The sequence below is a fragment of the Sphaerodactylus townsendi genome, linkage group LG08, assembly GCF_021028975.2.
Source record: "Sphaerodactylus townsendi isolate TG3544 linkage group LG08, MPM_Stown_v2.3, whole genome shotgun sequence".
Classification (NCBI taxonomy): Eukaryota; Metazoa; Chordata; class Lepidosauria; order Squamata; family Sphaerodactylidae; genus Sphaerodactylus; species Sphaerodactylus townsendi.
The window spans coordinates 36,424,318-36,439,945 of record NC_059432.1 but is presented as its reverse complement, the minus strand read 5'-3'; the positions used below and the strand labels follow the sequence as shown (position 1 = coordinate 36,439,945).

At 40.3% G+C, this 15,628-nt stretch overlaps 1 protein-coding gene across 3 annotated transcripts in view; it reads left to right on the top strand.

Annotated features, from left to right (window-relative positions):
* Positions 1 to 9,802: 9,802 nt before the first annotated feature.
* EXOC6 (exocyst complex component 6) overlaps positions 9,803 to 15,628 on the top strand; it is a 116,519-nt gene continuing 110,693 nt past the window's right edge. Inside the window, exon 1 of one of the 3 annotated variants that reach the window (XM_048505974.1) lies at positions 9,803 to 9,977. In XM_048505974.1, coding sequence (XP_048361931.1) covers positions 9,856 to 9,977 — 122 coding nt within the window. In that variant the 5' untranslated portion in view covers positions 9,803 to 9,855. The remainder of the gene's footprint in view (positions 9,978 to 15,628) is intronic. The other 2 variants (XM_048505973.1, XM_048505975.1) reach the window with 2 other exon arrangements.

Here is a 15,628-nt window from a genome sequence, read left to right as displayed (position 1 = left end):
TGTTTCAGCAAAGAACAATACTGATTAAGCAAAGTTATTGCAATAAAAGGGAATCAAAGGGTTTACCAGAAAGGCCCCTGTTTAAAGCTGGGAAAGGAAGCTTAAGATTTGCACATAATTATAGCAAACTTTATTGAAAATGTGTGACTGTAGCTACAGACACTGCTTTGTATATAATGAAACTAGCATATAAAAGTTACAGCTACACACTATATACATATATATTTATACATATACACATGTATCAGGATTATATGTTTTGACTGCCAACTCTTCTCTAATGTCTTAGGCCTTTTTACAAGCATTTACCCAAAATTATTTAATGGGAGATGAACTAGACATACAAAGCTTTTACTGTACCATGGGAAGAAGGAAGGATAGGAGACCACCGAGGAAATTCAGGGTTGCTAGACACAAGCGGGTAACGGCAAACCACCACTGTAAGTATCTTGCTTTAAAAATGCTATGGGGCCACAAGACCCAGACGGGTATCTTAACACCTGGAAACCACTTATTGCCTACCTGATGAAATGTTAAAAAAAAAGTTAGCTGTACCTTGGACAGTAGTGAGTAGATTTAACTGTAGTAGAAATTAGACGTTATTATAAGCATAGTAGTAAGTTGACAGCAAGTGATGAGATTAAAAAAAAGAGATTTGCCATGTCTTTGTGAAGAAGTGAGAAGTCTTTGCTTGAATTTAGGGCAGAACATTTGTTAGAGTGAAAAGTGAAAATTTTGACATTGTATTTCTTTTTAAAATGCACATTAATAAAATTGAAATTACAACTCCTCCCCCCCCCAAAAAAGACCTTCTGTGGGGCCTCTGTAAGTTGACTACAACTTGATAGCACTTTTCCACTACTCCTCTCGTAGGTTTGAGTAGATTAGAACATATACTAGAGCATTCTCCAACAAAGCATCTAAAATATGAATGACTGAGAGCAAAATAGTTCCTGGTGATCCTAATTCCTAGTAAAGGGTAAAAATAAATTGATATATAAGACTGTTACACACTTGCTCCAAAATTAGCTGCATTGTATCTATGAGTGACTGCTGATTAAAGGCTGAACAACAGTCAGATTCTAAAAGTACCCAGAATTTTGGTTTAATAGATGCGCTGGTGTGGGGATGTGGCGGGGTGTTCCGGGTGTGGCGGGGCCGTGGCGGGGGCACAGGGCACACACGTGCCCCGGGCGCAGTTCCCCCTAGCTCCAGCCCTGCTAAAAGGCCACAGCCCGGGGACATTTGACCCCATGTCTTTGAGCAAAACAGTACATAGAGCCCCATCCTTCCTGGGCTGTGGAAACTGTGCAACTTTCAAAGAACCTTTTGAAAACAAGGCTGTTCAGGAAGACTGACTGCCGTTCAGCAACATGGACTGCTTTGAAAATTTTGGGAAGTCTTTGTGTCCTTTTTTGATTAGGTATTGTTTGATTTTAAGCTTCTTTGATATTTTTTATGTTCAGCTGCTTTGAACACAACGATAAAGCAGAAAAGGAATGTTTCAGTGAATGAATAAATAAATAAGACTGGCTGGCACCTTAGTTCTGAATACATCCCACTTGATTTCAGTCGCATTTACTTGCAAATGATTCTCTGGAACTGTAGCACAAAAAAGATGGATCAGTAAAGAGTGGTCTCTCACAGTTTTTGGATTTTGTTGAGGCATGATAGTCGTGAATGAGAAATCTGCATGTCTTCTAGTTTAATAATTCCTTCATTTTTGATAGCTGATATATCTTCCTTTTTCAGGATGTACTTTTGCACCTGAACAAAAGTTTTCTTTGTGTATGTGTGTAGAACGAAAAACTGTTGCCCTTGATCATGCCTCTTAAATGGAAAGGGGCAAACTTAGGTACTGTACTGTGCAATCCTAAATATAATGATCCTTCTCTAAGTCCACAAAAGTCAGTGGATTAGAAGGGGGTCACCAAGTTTAGGGTTATATTGGTAGAGACATACCAGACAGCTGTATCCAAGGATGACTTAGCATGCTGTACCTCGACACTGGAAAAGAAGAATTATCCAGATGTGGACAATAAACTAACATAGCAGAATTATGGGTGGAATTATGGCCAGTGAGAGCAGCCCATCATATGGAGAAATAATAGGCTACCTTCTCTGAGGAGAATACATTAATTCATTTTAAGGTACTCATTTAAGGTATTGCTAGTAGTTCTCATATTTTTATCCTAGTCCTCCTGCAAGATATATATTGTTCTACTATACATGGTTCTACTTTTATCCCTTTTTATCCTCATAATAATCCTGTGAGGTAGATTAAGTTGAGACAGAATGACTGACCCACAATCAGCCTAATGACTGGGTGGAGGTTAGAACCAGGATTTTCTAAGCCTAACTAACAGGGGCGAATCTAGGCAAACTGGAGCCCGGGGACAAAATCTGAGTTTGGTGCCCCCCCACCCCAGGTATGGACGACCACCCTCCCCCACAACGACCAAACAATGATTTTTTGCACCAGCTCACAAAACACCTCCCACCACCAGCAAAACATACATGGCTTTCTCTGCACCAACACTCTTTCCTAATTGTGTCCTCACACCAACCCTATGAGGTAGGTTGTTAGCCTCAGAAAGAGCTCCAAGCCAGTGCAAGGGGAATTAACTTTTAAGCATGTAAATCTCTCACAAGCTACACCCCCATCTGAAGGTTTACTTCAAGCAAACGCTTTCAGCATCATCTCTCGCTAAATCACCTCCTACCCCCAGCAAAACAGGCATGGCTCTCTCCCCCCCACCACTTTCCTTTAATTGTGTCCCTCACACTAACTCCTGTGAGGTAGGCTGCTAGGCCTGAGAAACAGCTCCAAGCCAGTGCAAGTGGGGAATGAACTTTAAGCATGTAAATCTCTCTCACCAGTCACCTCCTCAAGGTTTACTTCCTTCTCAAGCAAACGCCAGGCATCATCTTCAGTCTCTGCTGCTGCTTCTGGACTCCCTTGGCTCAGCTTTGCCTTTTCCTCAGACTCGTCTGAAGGGCCTCGGGCTGCCAGGGAGAAGCAGCTTCTGGAGTCATGCCACACTCCATTTAAGGCGAATAAGGCATGCTGGGTTAGAGGGAGGGGAGACGGAGCTCCCCAGTCCTGCTCCTGGGAGCCCAGTGGGACTTCTCCCCCGCCCCCGGACACTCCAGGCCACCGTACAGAGTGGGCGGGGCTACAACAGGCACTGGGAGCAGTCCGCTGCTTCAGTGCCTGCTTGCTAGGGCTTGCTCAATCCCTCGCTGTGTAGGAGGATGTTTTGGCGCCCCCACGTGACCTCAATCGATGCGCCCGGGGACAAGGGGTACCCCATGTCCCTAGGCAGGAACGCCAGTGCTAACTAACATTAAGCCATTTCCAGGTCAAACCTGTCAAACCAGTCAGGTGATGGGAGCTCCATTTTTTGAGCTTCCAGAAATTTTAGAAACTTAATTCTTAGGCTCATGAAGGTCCAGGTTGAATTAGGACTATTAAATGCGGAAGGAATGCTCTGTCTTATAGGCCCTGCAGAACTGATCCCGCAAGACCCTGGCAGACAAAGTGTTCCACCTGGTGGAGGCTAGGATCAAAAATGTCCTGGCCCACACTACAGGAAAGCATTGGCATATGGAAGAGACCTTATTCTTTTAGCCACTGTAACATGTATATTCATGCTCCAGTTTAAATGTTGAACCAAAAACTGATGTGAAACTCTGTGTGTAAAAAAACCTCCCTGATTAAATCTGTGATCATCCATCCTATTGATCTCCCTGACTATTCCAATATCTCCAACAGCTCAGTCAATCATAACACAAATGTTAAATCCAGCAGAAATCTTATCAGCCTCGCTAAAATAATGGGATTTTTGTTTACAAGGTGTCGATGGGGTTTAGAAGCTTTGATAGTAATTCCAGACAGTCAATAAATGCAGAGACTTTTACACGGCCAGCGGGAGCCTAACTAAACTATCTAATCTTGAAAATGACAGACAACACAATGAACTCTGAACGTAATCTTCACCAAACACTAAGGACACAGCTGAGTGTTTAAAGTGTTGTTTAACTTCAGTACTATGTTGAAAAGGAATCATTCAGGAGCACTGACTAGGCTGAGGGGAATACTTTCCTAGAGGTGCTCGGTGAGAGTGTATGTGAGCTTGCGAATTATCCAACATTATCCTAATCAATCAGAATATTGATGTATAAGCCAAATCTTGCACATTCTAATCTAAGTGAATGTCAGTGTAGAGGCTTCTAACTAACCTGAACTGACCAATGGGAAATGCATTTGGTGTTTACATAAAGACTGTTTACCTACTTCTTCTTCCAATAAACAAAAACAATAAACAAAAATAACATTAAAAAGGGCTGCAGAATGATATTTGGCTAAAATGCATTAGGAGCATGGTTTCTATTAGATGCTTGATGATATTTTGAGAAAGAAAAGAGGCTGCCAAGAACTTAGACACCTTTTATGCTGAATTAGAATCTATTTATGCAGGATAGGCATACAATGGTGAATTAAATGAAGCTTCTGAAATGTTGATAGTTTGAGCTTTTTGACTGGCAGATGTCGCATAAGAATTTAGCATTGCCTTGGGAATGACCACATTATATACATTAACTGTTCTGCGTGTTTTGAAAAAGGTAAAAGGCTTCTGTTGGCGCAGACTAATGTAGCACATTATTCATTTTCAGCATCCAGAAGTCAAACTACACTACATTCATTTGTGTGATCCCCTCCAAGTTTAATTGTAACAATGGGATAAAATAATAATGGAACAACTGAGTATCACTCATTTAGTTCAGCTCTGATATTTAGGGATATATTAAATACCTTACATTTCTACTATGCATTTACACAGAGAAAAGGTATGAGTGGAGGGCTCCTTCAAGAGAAGTAGGTGCTACTATTTGTTGCTTGTCTTACCACTTAAGTTAGTTCAAAATTTCTTTGCTGAAATAAAAAGATTCCACATTTTATTGAAATGTAACCTACATTTCAAGATGTGAATGAGTAATGTATCTGGAATGTTTTTCCCGCAGTGAACAGCTATAGATGTTTTATTTTAAAAGCCTCTTGTTTTTATTTTGAGTTTGAGCAGTGGCCATAAAGGACTGAAAGTACCGGAGAAGAGATTTCCTCTTCCAATCATTTTGTTGGAATGATTCATTTTTACTCTTCCAAAAAGACTTGCTGCTCAACGGCCTATCAGTCAAGAATCTTTTGCAAAGCCATAAATTAATCTCAAGGAGAAACACAATCCTGTTACAGGCTTGTTAAACCCTTCTGACTTTTGTGTTGGAGTTACTCATTGTTTGGGAAGACTTCTGGTGAGCAATATTGACCATTTATTTTCCACCACAATATTTACTTTGTATTAATCTGTTTCCATGGTTATGTAACAGCCATGAATTTACTGAGAAGGAAGGAAGGAAGGAAGCTGTGTAATTTGTAAAGGGGAATAAATAGAGCTTTTAAAAATTCTGACTTGTAAACTGAGCATATGTGCAGTTTTTGAACATTGGACCAAGTTTTCAGTGCAAAGATCATAATTATTTCATTCCTTATTTCTTTTACTCAAGGGGAATGTTAAGAATGAATGGTAAATATGTTGAGATGTTGATTTTAAAGTCCTGATTCAAGTGTTTCTCCAGTTTCGTCTTGTCTGAGGGCCACCTCACACAGAAGGTCCATAGTATATTCAGATACAAACTGTAGAAATATCAGTGCAATCCTGCAAAGAGTTTCCCAAAAGTATCTCTACTGTACAGAGTTGAGTAGGATTTTGGTAAACCTGTCTAAGATTGTGTTCATGTCTGTAGGAAGTGATTTGCACTGTTTGGGGGGAAAGCAAACAAATATTATGTTGGTCCGGAGAACCTGATGGATAACTTCTAGGTGACAATAGAGATAACAGCAAAAATTCTGTTTTCATTTTTTTTTCTCAATAGGGCTGAATCCAGCAGGGAATCCCCCACTTACATTATTCCTATAAGAGTGGTACAGACTTCCCTTTGGAATCACTCCTTATGCTCACAAAGGTGGAAGCCTTCAGACAAGTTAAGAATAGGTTCTTGGATCTTGATTTTCATTATTTGACTCTTGCAGCCAAGACAACCTGCTCCCCGACTATATTATTAATCCCATGCGAGCGTGGAATTATGGCAACATATCTTTGTCTGCTGATTAATCCCACCCAGAGGAGAGCTTTGGCTACTGCAAGATGTAATGTGCTGCCATCAGCTCTCCTGGAGGGAAGATTTAAGAATATGGAAGGTTCTAAAAGGGTTTGTTCTTGTGATCTGGTTACAGTTGAAACACTTGACCATTCTCTGTTTGTATGCCCTAAATATGATAAGATACGCATGAAATATATGAATTCTATTTTCTTGCAGTGTTCTCAGTGGCAAGAGTGTTACAAGATACCCAACCTCCTGAACAGCTCTGATGTGCTCTTTTGCGAGACTGTTGCAAATTTTATACTGGAAATTAGTAATTTTAACTGTGGCTGCTTCCGCATGGAGGTGGAAGTGGTTGGGTCGGCGTAAGGCACGCCGACCCGATGAGGCTGGGACCGCCCGCATGGACAGTCCGGGAACCAGCTGGGATGACGGTGCAGAGCTGCGCCGTCGTCACAGCGACTCACCAGTCCCGCGGCCCTCCGGCACATCGCCGAGGCCAGGGGACACGCCCCCTGGCCCTGCGCGCCTGCTGCAGCGTCGCAGGGCCGGTGGGGCGAGTCCCCAGGCCTTGTCGCCGCAGGGCTGGGGACAAGGTAAGTGAAGGGAGGGAGTGGGGGGGGGAAGTGCCTGGAAGCTGCTGCCGTTCGCACGGCTAGCGTTTCCAGCCGGTGTTTGCAGGAAAGTGCCTGCCTATAAGCGCACCTGGAAACGCTTCTGGCTTGGCACCGTGGGCGGCGCTGCCAGGGCAGGCGCTGCTGTGCAAAGCATTTGTGTTCCCCTTGTGCTAATGGCTCCCTGGGGATGGCTGCTAGTTTGTCATCCCCTAGGGTTTCGCCATACAACGCCCGTGTGGAAAGGGCCTGTGTTTTTTTAATTTTGTTTTACTTTTGTTTTGTTTTGTATGCCAATAAAGGCTTGTTGTTGTTGTTGAGTGGTACAGAGGGAATGTATGGTCTTGCAGTCTTTTGCCCTTTAAAAAAAACCTGAGCAAACACACAGAACCCTTAAAATAAATCTGGTAAATGACACCAAATGGCATGAATAATTGAAGAAAGTGGGACTTATGAGTCTGTCACTGACTGCCACGTCACACACAACAGATAATAGGTGCATGTGACACTCACAAAATGACATTCCATGTGGCAAGTGCTGTAACAATGAATGTGCTGTTATCTAGTGATGAATCATATCCTGCCAGTTTCGTATGGTGTTCTCAGAAAATGAGCAACCTTGACTGAAGGAAAGGGAGATGTTTGGATCTCAGGCAACAAGTAACACTTGCACATTTATTTGCATGAAAAAAATCACCTTCAAAGGCCCTGCGCTAGTTCTATAGAAGAGTTTTGCTTGTCTGCTTTGTAGTCTGCAGAATGCAGATTTGAGCAGTGCAGGTTCACATGATGTAGGCAGTCTTTATATCTTCTTCAGTGCAAAGGAAGTACACACGGACTTGGAGATTACACAGCCATGAGTTACCTCAGAAAATCTCTACCTGGGTTTTATTGCTGCTGGTTATTTTTTTTTAAGCATTCCTGTGACACTGTCGTGAAATGCCACTTTATAATCTTAATTAAAATCACCAGAAGAAACCAGAAGGATTTCCAAGAAAGGATAGTGAAAGCTGCACAATTGCTCAAAGCAACCTTAAATCCACCAATATATTTCACAGCGGCCACCCATTTCTTCTACAAAAGATTAGGGAACTGCAGGAACCATCCCATACTAAGGATCAGTGCAGTGCCAGTCCACTCTGCACAAACACATGGATCTGCCTCCTACTGAATCAAACAATTTGCCCATCAAAATCAGTACAGTCTGTTCTGATTAGCAGCCGCCGCTTTGGGCTGAAGTCTCTCCCATCACCTGCTATCTGATGCTTTTCATTGGAGATGCCAGAAACTGAGCCTGTATCTGCCAAGCAGATGATGTACCTCTGAGCCACACCAAAACGATGGCATCTCTTTACAAAAAGGGGTGAAAGTTTCACTGGCTGAAATGGGATCAGGTCAGCCCAGGAATCATAGGTCGTGCAACAGGATGCCACCTGCTAGTGAACCTATTCCTGACTCAGCTTCCCTAAACCCTTACTGAGCCATTAGATGCCGCCTTCTCTGTGGGCTGTGATTACCACAGTCCCAGAGTAACATTACCCACCTGTCTTCCCTGCTTCTTGTTCACAAGGAACAAATCGTGCCCTCAATTATTAATTATTTTGTCAGAGTTATTAATTTTCATGTCATCGAACTCTGTTGAATATTTTCAGACACTCTGAAGTTAATAGCTAATCTTTTGTTTATACATGTGGTTTTAAGGCTGCCACAGTTAGTGTCAAGGTATCCTTTCATCTGTCTTTGTGTGACATCCAGTGGCTGGATGGATCAGTCACAAGCATGCTGTCTTGGTTAATTATTCAAGAGACTGTTCTACCTGCACAAAAGCAGTAGCGCCTTTGATTACTGAAAGCCGTGTTTGCTGATGTAGCTCATGGCCTGAAGATTGCATGCCTAGCTGGATACGTATTTGCCACTTAGATTAAAAAGAATAGATTTTATTTTACTGTTACTTCATATGGGATTCCCCCAGTGACTGAGAAAAAATGGTTGGATAAAGAGATACCTTGGAGTATGGATGTTTTGCAGACCAAGTTATTTTGATCCAGCTAGTCTATCGTGTCCTAATATTTGGACTAGCAAGAATTGACACATGTAGCCTTTTGTATTTGCAAGGGATAGTTGTGGTATGCAGTGTAGCAAAATAAAAGGACAGTTCAGTGCACCTTAAAAACTATCAAAAACCTTTATTGCTGGACAGCCGTAAATAAAGTTACATAAAACCTTTAGATGTTGGTACCAATTCAGCAAATGTTGCAAACAATATGTTTTCTCTCTTTTTTTCTTTTAGGTCCTCAGGAAATGTAATCTACCTTTCTCTAATTTTACAGAATGGTAATCATTTTGGAGGGGTTTTTTTAAAGCCCATATTCCTCATTGTTTCCTGTAGGCTACCACTAGAACTGTATGTGGAAGGCAGAAAGTTTTGAGAGGCTGCCAGAAAAATGCTATGTGCCAATCAACTACCTTAGGCTGATAACATAAATGAATGTCAGAAACACAATCCCCCCATCATATATTTTAAATATCACTGTCACTAAAATGCATTGCTAAGATTGTGATCGAAGGTTCCAGAGCAACTCACACTGAAATATGTACTTTTTTTGCAGCATTTTCCCAATGTAATCCATTTTATTCATTTGTATGGACTTTTCTCAATGTAATATGAAAATGCAAAGCATGGAAAACATGGCTTAACTGCCTCATTTGGCAGGGGGAAAGTCACAATTTGATATCAAAGGGCAGAACGTAATTACTTTAAAATTATCTTGTGTTCCCCCTTATCCTATATAGTACTGTGGATCTTACATAAATTATGGATTTACAAAGACTAGAGTTTTAATCAATATATTCCCTTTTATATTGAAACAAGTAAATATAGCATCCAAAAAGACATCCAAGTCCAGGGTCATCAGTCCAGGGTTACTAAAGCGAGCAGGGGAATGACAGCTGCATAGCAGTTGCAGGCTGTCTTCAGGGGAGACCAAAGAGTTTTGTTTTCCTTTCTGCTGATCTTTCACGGAGATGATTCCAATAAGCAAAGTCCTCTGTTAATGCTGGAACAATTTAATATTTGACCATGGAAATAAATACCAATCCAAGCATGGAAGGATTTTATATGGAAGAAAACAAAGACAACATATATGAAACTGTCCTTGGGGAGATTAAGTACTTGGAACTACCTCTTGGAATCACTTTAGGGTAAGTGGACGGACATACTTTATTCTGCCTATTCTTTATTCTATTCTGGGGTTTTCTTTTTTTAGTTATAAAACACAGAGATAGTACACAGGATCCTTCCTGCCCCGACTTCTATTCCTAAAGCAACTGAGGCATTGATACTCTATAACTTGAACACATCCATGGATTTCAGGTTCCAATTTATACATTCAAAAAGGCATTTAAAATGTTGTTCTTCATAAGACACTGTTTTGTTTCATCCATTGGGTTATTTCCTGTGTTTTGTGGATGGTTCTGCTCAGAAACATTTTTCTTGCTGATGCACTCCATCTTTTTTTGTAGGTGAATTGATAACTTATCTTAAATCTCTGTCTGAAGTCTAGAATAACATTATGACATAGATGATGGAGGTGTGTGGGCAGTGTATTTCATATACATACCGATATAATTTTGACTATTCAAGGGACACTTATTTTTAAGAGAAAATTGCATAGTAAAACACAAGCATTTAGTGCAATAGCAAATTCACTTTCAGAATGTTAACATTAAGTAATTAGTTCAGGAAAAGAGAAGCAAAATATCCTTTCATTTGCCTGGTCATGCTGTATATTAGATTACAAGATATCATGTTCAAGTTTATTTTTAGGATCTGCCAAAGTATTTTAAAATAGCATGTATCCATGTGGGTGTCAGTTTACAAAACTGAGTATGCTAGAGATACTATGAAGTCACAACTTTAAGTTCTTTTAATTGCCCCAGTAATGTGCATGAATCACTCCATAGCATAAATAAGGCAGAGAACAATTTTATGTAAGTTTTAATTTCTGAACAATGTTGTAGGATTAAGGATGGTCTATAAGGACAATGCCTTCCTCCTGGCAGAGAACAATGCTAAAAAAAGCTACGGTACTTAGAAATCCTGCCCAGGTCTATTCAATGGTGCTTATCCCCAGCAAAGTGCTCTTGCACTGTTACTATACTTCCACAAGCATAGGAGCTCTTTGGTATTTACCCCCTCCACATCTATTTTAACTTTCTTCCTGTATTCTCCTGCCATCATATGAATAGAGTCTCAACAATTTAGTGCTTAGCTCACTCACCCCCACCCCCCCAAAAAAACCCTGATTACTTGTGTGGGAGAGTTTTTGTTGTGCTTTTGGATGTGGGGGCATGTAGGCCAGAATGGCTATGGTTTCTCCCCAATGGTGTATATGTGGCAAAAGGAAACATAGATGGAAGTGACCCAGTCCCACATCTGCAGAGCTCCCTGGAGTGAGTTCATGCCAGAGTCCTCCTAAGAGAGGAAGTATTGGGCTGTATTGCCTCTGTTCCTTCCTCAAGGTGTTCTACATGCAAATAGTAACAGTATAACATCAGGGAGGCATGTCAGCATCAGCCTGCATTGATTGGCTGCTTGTATGCTTGTCACATGGTCTGCACTGGTATGCTGCACTGATTGGTGGGTTGTGGCAGGGTTCCTATGGACTCTGCTGCAATTGTTATCCCCTCTGAAGCCTGGAGCTGGGTCTTTTCTATGCATATTTCCTCTCTGCTGAACAAGAGTATAAACCTTACTAGATGAGATAGACTATTACTGTGCTCAGATCAGCCATGATCAGCCAGGGTTTGAGACTGGGTTATGAGGGAGCAAAAAGTGCCAGAAGCATAGCAGGGGGAAAAGCGCTTGGTGCACTGGTGCGTCCTCCACCCCCGCCCAGCCCCGGAACACCCTCGACACACCCTCACAGGGGTGCACGCCTGGTGCGTCACGCACCCCCTCCCCCGGAGCTACGCCTCTGCCAGGGTGCCCTTTAGAGGGACAAGTTGTCTTTTCAGGAAAAGAATAAATCATTTACAGGTCTACTTTTCTTCCAGAAAATTGGTGGGTAAAGCAAAATAACCAATAATTTAAAGAACACCATTAAAATAACCAGCACCATTAAAATAACCAGCAAATAAATAGCCCATGCAGTTGCCTTTCAAAGCCAGAGTGTTAAAAACCACTCACCCTATGAGCCAAAAGTCCTTCTAAAAATTTCAAGTCTTGCATCTTCTTTGAAGCTGCAGAAGGGATGTAGATCTAACGTCCTATGGAATACCTTCCTTCCCTCCCTCCCTTTGGAGTGTCTTGTTGCTCTGAGTGGTTGTTGTCCATTATTTACCATTGCTGTGAACCAACTTACCACTGGGAGTACTATCATACAGTAGGTATGTGATCCAAATGCCATCCGTTGAAGTGAAATTTGGATTTGTAGTTTTTAATTCTATTTAAATATATTATATTAATTATATATAATATATTATATTAATATATATCATATTAATTATATATATAATAAACGCTATGGCATAGACAGTGCGATTGAATAACAGTAAAAGTGTGGAACAGGAAAAAAGAAAATAGATATACAAAGTGTAACCCCCATGCTCAGAATGGGTTGGCCCAGAATGGGTTGACCCAGTAAGGGGGTGGAGACTCGGAGCAGCAGAGAGGCTGAAAGAGCTCCTTTGCAGAAGAACAAGGCTACCAGACTCGGACCTTGATTTCTATAAGCCCTTAACACCTTGTTAAGGTAATTGCAATATTGTTGGAAACTACTGGGAAGGTAGTTGTTGTTTTTGCTATGTTGTAAATGTTGGAGTTTATTGTTTCAGGGTTTTCTTGTGTGGTTGTAATGGGTGAGAGTTCTCCTGGAAACCTTCATCATGTTGCAACCTGTTCATCAAGCCCTTGGAGTCTTCAAAACCAACCACCAGCAAAGAAGAATTTGGACTTGGCAATATCAGTAGACTGTAAATATGCAACCTGAACAGGACCTTGAATTGTAACGTTAAATGTTGATGTTTTACAAGTGTTAATTGTAAAGAAAAGTAAACCATTTTGTTGTTTAAAAATTGGTTCTTTGCAACTCCTTCCAAGTACTGCCCCACAGAACCCACAAGCTGAGGTTACAAAAGCACTATACTTTGTATATATATTCTTATTTCCTTGTTCTGCACTTTTATTGCTATTAAATAGCACGGTCTATGCTATAGTGTTTTTTTTTTCAGCAGCCAGGAGTACGATGACTGATTTTGTTTTAGATTTGTACATGGTACACTCATAGTTGCTATTTTTTGTACTGTAAAGAATGTTATGGGAAGCCACCCTGAGCTCAGGATAGCTGAGGGAGGGAGAGGGAAAGGAAATAATTTTTTTAAAGAATTATGCCACAACTTTACAGCAGCTATCACAAGCAGTCTAAAAATGGGCTGATCAACTGCTTCCCTGTGGGAATAAAGAACCTATAAAGAAGGACAAATACCTTTCTCTCAAATCTGAACCTAAGTTTCCCAAGTTCTAGTCCAACATCTTAACCAATTAACTGATGAGATCCCATTGCATAAACGGGTAAGACATGGATGTGTATTGGTCCCACTCAATACCACTCTCTCTGGAGTAGGGTCAATACACACCTATATCTCATCCCTCAAATGCCCACTTGAGATCAATAAAAGCTGCAAACAGAATTCTTCTGTTTACCAAGGCATATTTGTCAACAAAGTGGTGAGTTAAACAGTGATCAATGGTTAAATACTCTTTTTGAAATCCAACTGATAGGAGCCAAAAACCTAGTTTATTATATAAAAAGAAGGCATACAATTTATATGTTATAGACAACAGAAGAATTGGGCAGTAATTTTGCAGGTCCAAACTATTTCCTTTTTTAAAGATTGGAACTAGTATAGCCTTTGTCTAGATTTTAGGCATTATACTCATATTATTTATTTGTGAAGAGACAGGAGCAAGAATTCTGGCCTATCAAGTAGGGTTTGTTTTGAGTAACTATGCTAGACCTAGAGCCTCAGAATGAGCGGAGTAAAAGGTAAAAAAACCCAATATATACAGTGCTATCTTTATTTTAAATGTCAAAAATTATTTGCGGCTCCAAATGCTTTCTTTTCCCATGGAAAACGGGCCCAAATGGCTCTTTGAGTGTTAAAGGTTCCCTACCCCTGACCTAGAGCTTTCCCCAATTTTAACCTTTTTATTAAGTTGGCCATTTCTCAAATGGATATTGGTGGGAATTCTGAGAGTTCTGGCAGCTCATATTCTTCATCTGATACTGGGAAGGAATATGCCAAAAATAATGTTAAAAAGTAGTGTTCCTGGGTAGGTAAAGGAATATAATAAGGGATTTCAGAATCAGATCTTTTTAACTAATTTATTATTTTCCAGAAAACATGTAGATTAGATGCTTTTGCAGCCATATACAAGATCTCCCAACCATAAATTGTATCCTATTTTTTCTCTTTCTTGAAATTCAATTTTTAACATTCTTTTTTAACTGTAGCAGTTTGGTGAGATTGGAATTGGTATTATTATTTGAAAACTCATGTCGTTTCTGCCTAACCAGTTGTCTTAGTTGCCTACAATCCTTATCAGACAAAAGATTCTAGGAATAATGTAAACACCCAAATGTGCTTTTAAAAAATAGCTCGTTTGAATAAATTTTTTAAAATCCAGTTTTTTTCAAAGGTGGAATTATTTGCATATCAGTTCTAATTTGCCAAACCAAGGTTCAAAAGAACACAATTTCCCTGATTCTTGCTTCTATCTCTTGTGTTTGTATTCTGAGTTTTAATTTAGTATCACATCATATATAAGACCAGCATACGTTTCTCTTGGTTAGACACACCTATGTGGTAATTAAACTAATAAGCTCAAAGGAAAATGAACATGAAGACACTTGTGGCTTAGAGTTCTTAGTTTTGCTGGACTGTTTTAATGAATCTGAATCTAAATCTATCAATAAAAGCTCTTTACCACTTAATACCTCTGGCTTCCTTTCCTAAAGGCGGCTGCGTTTTTCATGTGGCTTTGTAATTAAGCTGTAGAAAGATTTTGCTAATTGAACTCCATACCTTTTAAAATAAGTAGTCTTAGTGAATATCACTCCTAGAATCCTAGGGAAAAATATCTCCTTGCATTGGTCCTTGTTTTTCCAGTAAATTTAGGTTGACTAAGGGAGCAGGTACATTCACCAAAGAAGATAAATACATTTTGGTATTTCCATTCCAGTTTATCCATTGCTCTTGGAAGGGAAAAACTATCACCACAATCTAACGTTTGTTCACACGGAGCTCATCCTTATTTAAATAAAAGGCTATATGCCATTAAAGGTTAAATTGAATTGAAATTGAATTTAAATAAAGGGAACGAGGATAAATCTTTTTCTCACTTGTTAAAACTCTTTGCTTCCTCCTGCCCAAAAATAAAAAGAGAGGGAATTAGAAATGTGATAAACACGATAAATATAGATATAATGAAGCTAAAACTAAAAATAACCCAAATTTCAAAAAACCCAGCAGATCACTGCCTATGAAGATTGAACCCAATTCAACAGGAACAACTCGTGAAGGTTGTGCCATAATGTTGCAGCAGCTACCAAAACATTCTTAAAAATGGGCACTCATAAACTACTTCCACGTGGGAATTTTCTCCTGCATGGAGAGCTGCATGGCTACACAGTTTTTGGGACCTGGCACACTGAACATGAGTTGTGGGGGTCCTGTGGCTTCCCTGTTGAAATCTGAATAAAGGCAAACTTCCTCCAACATGATTCAAATAGGGAAATGCAGGGTGGGGCAAGTGGAGCCACTGCCTGCAGCCAGTCTGGAAAAGAGAGGGG